The sequence below is a fragment of the Anarrhichthys ocellatus genome, unplaced genomic scaffold, assembly GCF_004355925.1.
Source record: "Anarrhichthys ocellatus isolate YVR2014 unplaced genomic scaffold, GSC_Weel_1.0 scaffold7, whole genome shotgun sequence".
NCBI lineage: Eukaryota > Metazoa > Chordata > Actinopteri > Perciformes > Anarhichadidae > Anarrhichthys > Anarrhichthys ocellatus.
Window position 1 is genome coordinate 3576984 of NW_022280037.1, and position 12303 is coordinate 3589286.

Genomic DNA, 12303 nt, shown 5'->3' on the forward strand with positions numbered 1-12303 from the left:
TTCCCACCAGGAATGTTTGGGGCCGCTACTCAGCAGCTGTTACAGAACACGGTCCTAAGCGGCGGGCACAGTGTTGGAGCTGAAAGTGTTGGAGAGGAATGCTACTGTACAATATGCGGCTTAGTACTTGACCCTGCTCGGAAGTTACGCTCTGTGGTGCGAGTGAAGCGTAATGCTGCGGATAGGTATGTTTCTTTTAAGAAGGAGCCAACAAAGTCAAATCCCCCAGCAGTCCACTGCTACTGTGATCATGTGTTTTTTGTGACGCCCTTAATCAAGGTGGATTCTGCCCCTCTCTCAGTTCCATTCACCCTTAATGCAACCTGAAGAACATTTGAATGCTCTAATAGCAACGCCACCCTCAACATCTCATAATGCTAACGCTCAATACTTGATGTACAAGAGGCGGAATGAATGCCTCCAACTACACTCTGCATATGGGCACAGTCTGGTAAGCGAACATCACAGAAGAATGCACGATTCGTCCCAGATTCTTCAGTTTCAATTGATCTGCTGCTTGGGTTTTTGGACAACTTGACTCATCCACACACACACAATAGAACCTACCAAATTTGGCACGGTGTGTGATAATATCATTATTCCCTTGAAGCTGGTTGCTAGCAGCTGAACAGCCTCGACTATAATCCAGAGCTGTCAACATTCCACCGTAGCAGCAGTTTGGGTTTAGGATTGTTTACAGAAACACTTTGGATCGGAGAGAGTGGTCGTTACATCTTGCATGTGGCGGGGGGGGGGGGGGGGGGGGGGGGGGGGGGGGGGGGGGGAACCAGCTCCTCCTTATATTTGGTATAATCTCTGGATGCTGCTGAGACTGTGCCCAGGTTTAACAGCGTACAAATCATTGGATCAGACCCAGCATGGGATAAAGCTAACAACAGTGCAGATTGAATACAGTACGTGTGTGTGTGTGGGGCACGGCTAGCTAGCAAGCTAAGCGAGCAGGTGCGGCTGATGCATACGGTGGTACAGCTCTAATCTTTCACTGCCAATTGGCCTCGCCTGTAGCTGTAACAGCACAGCCATTGAGAAAGTTAGTTGCATGGTTAAAGTACCACCAGTGAGGAGAGTCGATGTATTTCAGTACATTCATTGTCAAAGCCTGCGAGGTTGGTTCGCTTCCTGTTCTCTCTGGTAGTGTTTTGGGTGGCGGGCGAGATCATAGAAAGGGGATCGGGGTGAAATGATGCAGGCCGATTTAAACAAAGCCCAAAGGGAGTCCAACCCACATACACACTCACACATGCACACATTCTCACCCACACACACGTTATTTATGCAGGAGAAAAATATATTAACATTTGAATTACAAAACACTACATGGGCCTCAGTGTAGTAAAATACCTCTTCTGTCAGATACAAACGTGTTGAAGAATCCATGTGTCATTTCCATATGTCTTATGAATGCAAAACTATCTCTCCCTTTGCCATCTTCTCTCATTTATTAAAAATATTCCCACCGTTTAATGGGATTTGAGGCACTGGATTATATCTCTGTACATTAAGTCCTTAAAGTCTGTTTAGCAAACGGAAGCCCAAATCTGGAGAACTACATGACCTAGATGCCATTAGGGGGTTCAGGGCCGACGGGGCAATGGGGAGCACTTAACTAGTTAGCCATTAGACCCAGAGTCTCTCTTGGCTTTTCTCCCAGCCAACAGTCCAGCTGTCTGGCTCTGTAAAAACTTTAAATCATTCTCAATTTATTCCTTCAACAACCTTAATTCTCCAGCCCTCGGAATGGAGAACCAGCAGTCGTTTGTAGTTTAAAACAGCTGAACCAGTATTTCATTCTGGAGGAGCAAGGCATCTGTGGTCCAGTGTGCTTCACGTCTCTGTATCCCACAGTGGCCATCCAAATAGCCACGCGAGGCCCCTGAACAAGCCGTAGTGGCTCTCTGTTGTGCAGAATCCACAGTATATGACCGGAACTTGAGAAGACTTACTTCTTCCCACAGCTGGCTTACATGAACAAAAGAAAGCACAAAATAATCGGAACAGTTTCACAGCATGTTGGCATTCCTGTCTAATCTCCTCTGCCGGAGCAGGACCCTTCGGCTCAGTCCACCGGGCCCTGGAAGATTAGCTTGGACCAGCCCTGAGTGAGGCCGAGCTGGGTGGCACAGAAGGGGCAGGCGCTGTGGAAGGCGTGGGTGCCGTGGGGCAGAGGGATATCGGCCCAGTACTTGACAGACTTCTCCGAACACACGTGTCCGCACGGCACGAAGGCGTGAGTGGGAGCGCCCGTGTCCACGTAGAAGGCCGGCTCACAGCCCAGCCACAGCGGCACGTAGGGCCCGACCACCCGGCACATGGGACACTCTCGCTGAGCGCTGGCCTCCTGCTCCGAGCGGTGGCCCCAGTTGTGGTGGCCGTGAACGTGGCCACAGGCCAGGTAGACCCACGGCTGCTTGTCCTCCAGGGAGGAGAGGGCGCGGCTGCGTTGCATGCTGGGGAAGGCGAGCGTGTTGAGGCCCACGGGGCACTGGGGGCGCCCTGCGTTGATCTCCTGCCTGAGAGCCTCCAGGTGCTTTTGGGTGGGAGTGTGAAAGAGGCCTTCTGCAGTACGCCACAGCAACGTGGCTCCACACAGATCCACCAGGGAGCCGTCCTGCAGTATATTATTCTCATGCTCCACCTGCAGACGCACATTTAGTTTCTGAGAGAATGCTTTGGACATGCATGCAACCGTCACAGACATATTTGTGCATTGAGAAACATCTGCCTGATCCTGCATCTGCTCCACTTAAGTCGCAGTGACACTTCTGCTGTGTACGTATATACCGCATGTATGAAGCTACTGACCAGTTTGCCTGGGGTCTGTGCTGAGCGGGTCTCTCTCAGTGTGTAAACATCCCCACAAACAGAGATCTCTCTCCATACGCCCGGCTTTGACTCCTCCGTGAACCCGCCCCTGGGGTGCATTACCAGCACACCATTGGTTGTCAGTCCGTCCATGTGACCGTCGGGGTTCTTCCACTTTGCGGCTTTTTCCTGCAGGCGAGACGGAGTACAGACGAAAGTGAAACAGTGACAGGAATTTGTTTATCTGATTAGAAGTCGGCTAGGACTAGATTGAAAGAAACAAACTGGCCATCCAGCCCTCCAATAGGACAGCAGTGCAAGTAAAACTGGTAATTACCCCGAGGAAGATGTTTTTGGAAGAATCAAACCCAGCTGCGTAGATGCGAGCAGTGAAAGGCGGGTTACGCTCACAGACAACTCGGCACGCAAAGCGGGAGATGGTGCTTTGTGTGATGGGAGTCTCCTCTCCCTCCTGGCCTCCTGCTATTGTGTCAGTCACCACAAAGTCTATGGGGCTCTCAGTGGAACGCCCAATCTACAAAGCAACACAGAAACCAATGAATTGCATGCTATATTATTGCATGTGATATCAGACACCCCCCCCATGAAAGAAATATCCAAACGGTTCTTAAACTTAACAAGCGGAGGTAAAAAAATAAGCATTTCCTCATTTCTAACATCTACAAGTGTTGCTTGTATCTTAGTTTCCACTTCTCTGCTGCTTGACTATTTAGTCAGCGTTGTTTAAAGACACTTGGACACAAAACAGAGCTGAATGTGAAGCATGTGCCTGCAGTGCTGATTTCCCTCTGGTCGTCGTCTCCTCGCTGTACATTCAGATTAAGACAGAACAGTGGACAGTGCACGTGCACAATCTGGGGCAGTGTTAAGTTCAGGAAGGGAGAAATTTGGATAAATGGGACTCTGGGAAAGGACGTGTTATTCTAAACACAATCCTAACAGATGACAGTGTCTCTTCCTGGGTTCTCACCTGAAACATGTCTGTGTCTTTGTCATGGCTGTACTCCACCACCACCGTATGGTTCCTGGACAATGTGTAGGAGATGCTGTGTTGGCCTTTACAGTTCACAGCCTGAAGCATAACAACCAACTCGTTACAAACATGCTAACCTATTGTGATGCCACATTAAAACACAACAAATATATATTCTAACTATTTAGGTTGAAGCACTTAGCACACCAACAACAAGGGGGTGTTTTACGGTGTTGTGTTATAGTGACGTCAGTAGAAACCCTTTCATGTCTTGGCTTGTGGCTTTAACACCAGATCTGAGTGCCAACGGTTCACAAACAGGAGCTGGAGAGAATATATCTTTCCACCCTGTTATTTACAACAACAAAACATCATCAGGCGTTTTATTACAATGCATTATTACTGGGTTATAACAAACAGCAAAGCAACAAAATTTCTTCATTATATTACCTATAAGCAAAGATCTGTGGCAAGAATGTCTGGTAGAGGAAACGGGGAAGTGCATGATAAGTCACACTCCCGTGACAGTGACCATAAACTGGCCTCACTTAACACGAGCTCGCCGACCAGCTGAGCTGCTCTCAGTCAGTGTAGTGTAGGCAGGGTGGGTCAGAGCCACTCAGCCCCCGCTCCCATCAACACTTTACCACATGTGCCACTATCATCGCGCTCTAATCTGCAAATTCCATTTCCCAAACCCCCCCCCCCCCCCCCCAAGTGCAACAGGGAGAGAGAAAGTGGGTCATCAGCGCATCCACGCACATCAGAGACAGATGACACAAATGTCATCGTCTCGACCGCGCCGCTATAAACAAATGGTGCTCCGCTGAAAGAAGTTCATGCAAACATATATTTTTATAAGCACAACACCCAACCCCCAAAATGTGTCTCTCTCACACACACACACACACACACACACACACCCTTTCTCAGTCGAAGGGTTGGAAATAAAACCACCGGTGATCCAGTCCCCAAAGGAAGGCCAATGTAAACAATCACACTTGCGCAAATGCCGTAATTGAGATTAAATGGGGGGGGGGGGGGGGGTGAGAAAAGCCGGGGCTGGATTTGAATAGGAGGCTGGCAGAGGCATCATGGGAGCTCCTCGTTATCCGTCATGAACACCAGAGTGTGCACAGACACGTGAGCTTCTGAGCCACAGAGCACTCTCAGTTCATTCGTCTGAGACTGAAGCGAGTTGGTGGACTGCTGAAGAAAAAAAGAAAATAATAAAAAACAGGAGATGGCTTGGTTGACTTTACTCTTTAATCAAAAAGAAGGCTCTCCTAAAATCAAGCTCACCACCCTGCTAGTTTCTTAAGGAATGGCTATATTTGGCTGTGTGTACAGCTGAGGGTGCAGGGTCAGCCAACTGCAACAACTTCCTCTTCAATCGACCCTCCTGACCCAAGGCCTGGTAACAGGGTGGCCGAGAGGGACAGTACTGAAAGGTGAAGGAGGTCACGGCAGCTCCCATCTCTCAGACAGTCGTGTGTCTAATTGCGTAAAGGGCACTCTTTGCTAAGTTGAGCTGTGCAGTAAAAAACGCTCGGATCCGGTGCAAACATTGTTTTCTGACTGAGAATCAACTCGTAGGATGGAGCAGCAGAAACATTTAGCCATATTTCATACAGGCCACATTTCAACTCAAACTCAACCGGAATGATGCACAATCTCTGCGATGAAGAAGCCTCTGTCACAGAGAAAACCTCAGAGACCAGGACTCAGGTTCCACAAGGTGAGAGTAACCTGAACCAGAGGGCCTTTTGCCAACCGATCTAAACGCCCAACAAATGTCTGGAATATTGGCCTCCGAGAGGTGCAGGGGTAAGCAGTTCCTCTCGCTTGTTTAGCAGTTTTTGCTTGGGAACCAAAGGCAGGAATGCAGACGTGTTATACTGGACGAGGCAGTTTCTGGCAGGCAAAGAAAAGCTATGAGGCCCAGGTAGGAACTACAGTTATTGTACTGGAAATGTCAACATGCGGGGCTGCCAACAATAATGCAACGGAGCTCACTGCAAGTTCCATAAGCAACTGAAAAAAAAAAAAAATCACTCTGCTGCTCTGAAAACGTCTGTGGTGTTTTTTTTTCCCTCAACTGTCGTTCCTCCACCTTTAATCTGCTGAGGTCAGTTACAATGTGAATGAAAAACTGCACACGTACATCAACAAAAACATACAATAACAAACAAGCAGACGGCTGTTCATTGGGACTCGTCCTCTGATGCGGTCTGTACCTTGCTGGCCTGTGGCGTGTTGAGGATGTGCACAGTGCTCGGCTTAACACCGTTGGCTTTGGTCCTCCTGTACAGCGCAAATCTGCTTTTCCGTCTACCCCGATCTCCGTTGGGCAGAGAGCCATTGTACCTGCCACGGGAGGGGAGGAGGGGGGGGGGGGGGGGGGGGGAGGAAAGGACAGCAAATTAGCATTAAAAAAATGTTTATGAAAATGCTTCCCATCATTAGTAGCTGCAGAAAGATGTGTCCAATGACATTTAAAAGGCTGAATTCATAGAACAAGTAAACAGGGAGACTTAGAAAACATTTCCGTTTTGTAAAGAGCTTTTCCGTGCATTACATCATTGGCAAATCGAATGCCCCCTATTAGCAATCTAAGCGTTACATTGGATGTCTCTTATTACATAATGCACTCTGGTACTTGTGATTTCAGTGAGCCAACTCTGTGCTAACTGCAGCTGTTCTTTTGCTGCGTGTCCCAGGCAGGAGCCGGGTTTTAAGATGCACGTCAGGTTCGCTATCACTTTGGGAAAGCACAGTGTGGGCGGAAAGCTGGCTCACGCGATTGAAAAGCGTTTTCTCACAGTTGGATTTTTTTTTTTTTTTTTTTTTTTTTTTTTACACACACGTGAAGTTCTAAGATCTTAATTTCAAAGCCTCGGCAACACTGGAAGAGAATGCTCTGTTTTGCCCCTCGGTCTGCTGTGAGGCACCGAGCCTCGGCAGCTCCTCGTGAATGAAGAAGCCCCCTCTCCATTAGGACCGCTCCTCCTCCCCATCCACCAGCTGGGACACCCCATGCTCTACTCCCCATCCAACACACAGGCCGTCTGCCTCACACTCGCATGTAACCACGGTGTGCTGAGCGGACACTATGCACAACGCAAATATCGCTATCTAAAAGCCTGGCGTTTTGCGTAACAATGCATTATCACGAGGGAGTGAACTCTTCAACCACGACACGATCTGCAAATCTTTGTTGCAACACAAAAGCAACAGTCGCAACAAGAGGTCCCTTTCTGCTCCTTCCTACGTCCCCTCCAAAGCGAGTCCACCTGTCCCGTGTCTCCTCACGGCTGGCCAGGCATGGAAACACATGGTCCCAGTCAGCACAGTGCACAAAGCTGGCCTGTAGGACAAGCCTCCCAGAGAGCTAGAGAGGCACTGAATGAAAGTACCAATACACTGACGGCAGCAGGGAAATGACTAAATAATAGTGGATACATAACCGCATTAGTGTTTAGATTGTTCACTATTGCAAAGGCTTTTAATTCTAATGTTTATTATTAATAGTGGTTGTCTTTTACATACAATCCGGTAACACGGTACAGGACAGAACACCTCAAAATTAGAGAAATATAACGTAAAATGGTCCAAAAAGATCCATGTGGAAAAGGAATACTGATGATCTATCATTCATAAACACACTTTTGAAGCTAAATCAACACCATCCTGACTCTGTACTCCTAAATAAAGAGCGACTAGACAGATATAGTATGTCTGAGTTGGATACCTGCCTTGATGTCTCAAACATTTACAGCACACAATAAGATGATATGCAGTTCAGCATTTCTCCATGATGAATTCTAACCACAGAATATAATCCTGGCTCTTTAAAAAACTCTTTCTATTATTCAGCATTGCATTGAGGAACAATGTTCTGTCATTTAGGAAGCGCCACCGTCACACTAGGCTCAGGCTTTTTAAAGCTGCCCTCTAACCGTCCCTTTTGACCTGTGCCAGACAAGACCGCGGCTTTACCCTCCAATGTTTAGGAGCCGGGATTAGAAGACTCTGGCACATCACCTTATCGTCCCCGGGGCTGCACTGAGGAGCCAACAGCACCTCCTACCTCTTATGCTAAATGAAAAGGCTAGTGTTCGCAGAAGGAGGAGGGTCACAGAGGCAAGATGACGCTGCAAAAGTAGGAACACGGGCTGTAAGTGCTTCAAGTGGGTCAATCTAAACTGTGCAAATATATAAAACAGTAAATCATCACAACATGGGAGGCAGCCAGATGGCACGGTGAGGGAGAAGATCATCGGTCTACTGACTCAGATTTAAGTACCCATCTGACTGATGAACACCACATCAGCATCTAAACAATCTGTGCCAGTTTTTACCAAAGACGTTGATTTGTGTACTTGCTTTACCGAGTGGTTCTTTAGCGGGAGACGTGTACAAAGTTCAATCAATAGGCCCAGTCTCCCAGTCACAATGGACAGAGGAAGCGGAGGAGAGGCTGAGTCCTGATCAATCCATCCTTTCATTTCCAGGATACCCCCCCCCCCCCCCCCTCTCCTCACTGACCAGCACCAAGCCAATCCATCCAAGCAGAGAGATGGGAGGGGGGGCAGCCATGCAAGTAATAAGAGCCACCACCACGGTCATGGCAACAAACCACCGAGGGAAGTGCTGCTCAAACAAGCTTTGTTCCGTGCCGTCAGCTATCTTGTCTACCATCAGTTTTATCAGCGGGGATGTGATGTCATCGCAGTGATTATACACCCGTCACAACTGATTCAAATATGTGTCTTTATGTCGGGAGAGAGAACAAAAGTATCAGCTACACACACGCCATGCGTTCAGCCCGGGGTAATAAGCAGTCAGCGCTTTTTTGTCCCCTGCAATAAGCAGTATGGGTGTGGGAGTACACTCCACCATGCTCTGCATGTGTACCCTTTACAAGGATCTACAGACACGTCGTCTCTACAGCGTGTTGAGCACAAACACCTCAAAATGCTCATTTTAAGTCAGTTGCCGAACTGGACAAAAACCCAAATCACTGATGACACAGCAGGTGTTTTCCGTTATCTGTGGCAGCCGTGGGCCCCGACAGATTATTAATACAAACATGATTGTTCAGAATGATAATTGGTCACAGTCTCCTGAACAGATCCTGAAAAAAGACTCACCAGCTTTTACTCAGTGGCAGGATGAGACACGTATACTAATGACACTATAACTACCTGGTTTTATAACATCAGCAGATTATGGATGGGTGATGTTTGACATGTTGCAATATTGGTGCCAATATGATATTTTCAGTGTAAATGGTAAAACTTGAAAGGAAGAACCTGTGAAATGCTGCCTAAACACAAGATCTCACTGGGCATGTGGTGAGTGTGAAACAATCGATTGATTGGTCGATCGGAGGAAAATTAATCAGCAACTATTTTGATGATTGTGAGTGATGGTTTAAGTATTTATTTTATTGTAAAAATGATGAACAGTCATCAGTTCCAAGTGTTTAGTTTGCTGGATTAACTAAGAACAGATATGTCATGTTTGGCAATTGTATCCATGCAGTTACTCCACATTTCCCTGTTATTATTATTATGACACGATTTACATGGATATTGTGAATTAGAATTGTATATCGTGATAAAGGACTGTATCCTAGCTGATGTTGGGCTTTAGTGGTGATAAAGCCAACAGTTAAGGTCCCCTACCTGACCGTGTGGACAGGACACGTCAGTGGATAAGCAAGGTGTGTGATTTTAAACTATTGAACGCAACAATGATCTATAGGTCCATTCTAGCACCATGGACATCATACAAACCATGGCCTTGTAGTGCGACCACAGTGTAAAGTTGTGCGGTCTGAGCTGCAGATAAGTTTAGAAAATAGGAAGAAGCCTGGAGGCTGGGGGAGGGGACCAGCACCACTTCCGAATTCCTAAAACCCCATGAACCCAACTTTTAAGATCGGAACGAGCGCCCTGGGTCAGAGTTGCTGACAGAGTCTGGGTTTCCGGGTTACTTAAGTTGCCCTGAACCAACCTTGGGACACTTTGGTTGGTTCAAATGTAGCTACCGTGTTTGACAACTGGGATGAAAAAAACAGAGACTGAAGCACTGCTGCCACCACCTCGGGGACGTGTAAACGTACACATTTCTGATTGTGCACGTGTCCTGATTAGTGGAGTAACGTGAGCGCGTGACTATAAAACTGGGCTCGATGCTTTTTCCTGAATATATATATAGAAAGATAGCTGTGTACAAGTCGATGTTTGTCTAAAATAAAAACACAGTGAAAGAGTTCACACCTTATTTTACCAACTTACACTTAACGTTGCTACGTCACCTATGCGGGTGCCCTCTCGTGAAACTTCCTCCAGATAAACACCCGCCTTCACGTTCTCGTACTGGAAGTCTATAAGGTTATGTTATCCCAAATAATACAGCAAGGCTGAACTTACCCCAGCACCACCAGCTCCCCGTACTTCACCGGGTCTTTGGACGGGGCGCAGTGCTCCTCTTGGCTCGAAGAAAACATGAGGCTTCTGGCTTCACTGACTAACATTAGCTTTACAGTAAGAGCAGCGGCTCAACAGTCACCGGGGATTATCTTCAGAAAACACGACGGGCTCTCATGTCAGACCCTGTATCCAGCTGCGTACGTCTCTGTGCCCACGACAATCCAGTTTTCTATCATTAAAGTGGTCTCAAACTACTTTAGCGTGACATGGCAAAATGTAACTTACTTGGCGGTTGAATCCGCTCTGAAGCAGATACAAAAACAGCGAGGAGCAGGGCCGGAATGTACCATTGCCTTGTTCTTTACTTTGTGTAGGGGGGGCGCCACACCACATATTTGTTTAAAATAGTGTTTTGGACCCGAGTGTGCTGTGTGAGGTGATAAATGTACTTAAATACATTAGATAGAAGTACTTTTCGTTGACTTTATTGTTGGGTAAATAAACGTTATGGTACTTGGAGTAAAACTCCCTACTTTTGCCACCTCACATAGTCAATGGATCGCACCCTGTGTTATGTAAACAAAGAGTACAATCTGGGAATTCTTAAAGGGATCATATTTTTTCTGATGTGTGTTTGTGTAAAGTTTCCAGTTTTCCATATCGAACGAGAATAAGGGTTTACGCATGTTTTCGTCAAAATATCCTTTGAATATTGTCATCACTCGCTTTTTTCCCCGGCACAAATGTATTGAGGATCGCATAATATTATTAGATATGACTGCTTTTGTATAAAGTTGCACAGGCCTATATGAGCCTACAGAAGGTGGGGCAGTAATAGTGGGAAACACATGACGATATTCCTCCTGGTACATTTCCTGATTGTGATATCATGTACTCTACTGATATCATGTACTCTACGTGATGGTGAAATCAGGTTTGCTCATTTTATTGTTGACCCCTTGGGCCCTTTCAATAACTTTATTTGATTATGACTTTATTGCAGTTGGCTAATGCATGTGATTGTTTGTGCAACCCAATGACGTGACTTTTTATCTGCATGCCTGGGAGTTTTATTTTCACATTACTATTGCTCATTTTTATCATTTCATTTAGTTGTCTAGCTTCCTATTCTCATCCTTCCTTTTGTTGGTTGCTGGCCTACAGGTACATCCTTATTTCTTTCTGTAATAGCTTATTATTCACCTGGCTCCATGTGAGAAGATGCAAATCAGTCTAATAATAACGACCATGGCCTAGTAATCTGCTTAATTGCTTCTTCTGAGAATGGCTCACAGAATGGCTCATGTAACCAAATGTCCACACCTTATGAGAGGATGTCAAGGAAAATCTCAACCTTCCAATATCCCCACAAGTCCAGTTGTTCTCACGCCTCTCTGATGAATGTGCCACTTCTCCACCTTTGTCTGGCATTCTCATCAACATTTTACTGCCCCTGTCTTGTTTTCACAAGGAGCTTCATGGCTGGAGGTGCCCTTACTGCTTCAGGCCCCTCCAGTGGTCCTATTGCCTTTGCAATTATGGCCTCCTGTTTGAACTGGTGTTCAGTTTCAAAGCGCTCTCTATCACTTGACACAAAAACAAAAGGTAGCAGGGGGTCACCGGGGCCCATGGAGGAAGCCTCCCCACCCTTTAAGTACTGAAATTCTGCAGTACAAAAAGAGACATTGTGTTATTCCATTTGTAAGCATTACAACTCAGATTAAACCAGTGGCATTTGTTGGTTCTGTTCATGGCTGTGCATACTTGTCCATTAATAGTACAGAGGAGTGGACTTCAGCTCCTCCAGCACTTGTGCACAAGGATCAAGCGGCATTAGGCCTTTAACTGCAGGCCTGGAGGCTGGACTTAAAACTGTGGGTATAATGAATGTTTACTGCTCTTTTGTATCACTGTCTTTCCGCTTGCTTTCATCCATTGGGCATTGTCTGTGTAAACGAGCACTACAGTCTTTTCTATGTCTGTCTGACTCACCCTCCCGCATGCACATGCACACACAGTAGAGTTGGGGGGGGGGGGGGGGGGGGG

General features: G+C 46.7%; 1 protein-coding gene across 1 annotated transcript; it reads right to left on the reverse strand.

Annotated features, from left to right (window-relative positions):
• Positions 1 to 785: 785 nt before the first annotated feature.
• Positions 786 to 10580, reverse strand: LOC116383718 (E3 ubiquitin-protein ligase pellino homolog 2-like). Its single transcript, XM_031847769.1, has 6 exons — positions 10258 to 10580; positions 6055 to 6184; positions 3815 to 3916; positions 3161 to 3358; positions 2824 to 3012; positions 786 to 2656 (listed from the first exon to the last, which is right to left on the reverse strand). The coding sequence occupies exons 1-6, from the start codon at positions 10359 to 10361 to the stop codon at positions 2078 to 2080; spliced, it is 1302 nt and encodes a 433-aa protein (XP_031703629.1). The 5' UTR covers positions 10362 to 10580; the 3' UTR covers positions 786 to 2077.
• Positions 10581 to 12303: the final 1723 nt, after the last annotated feature.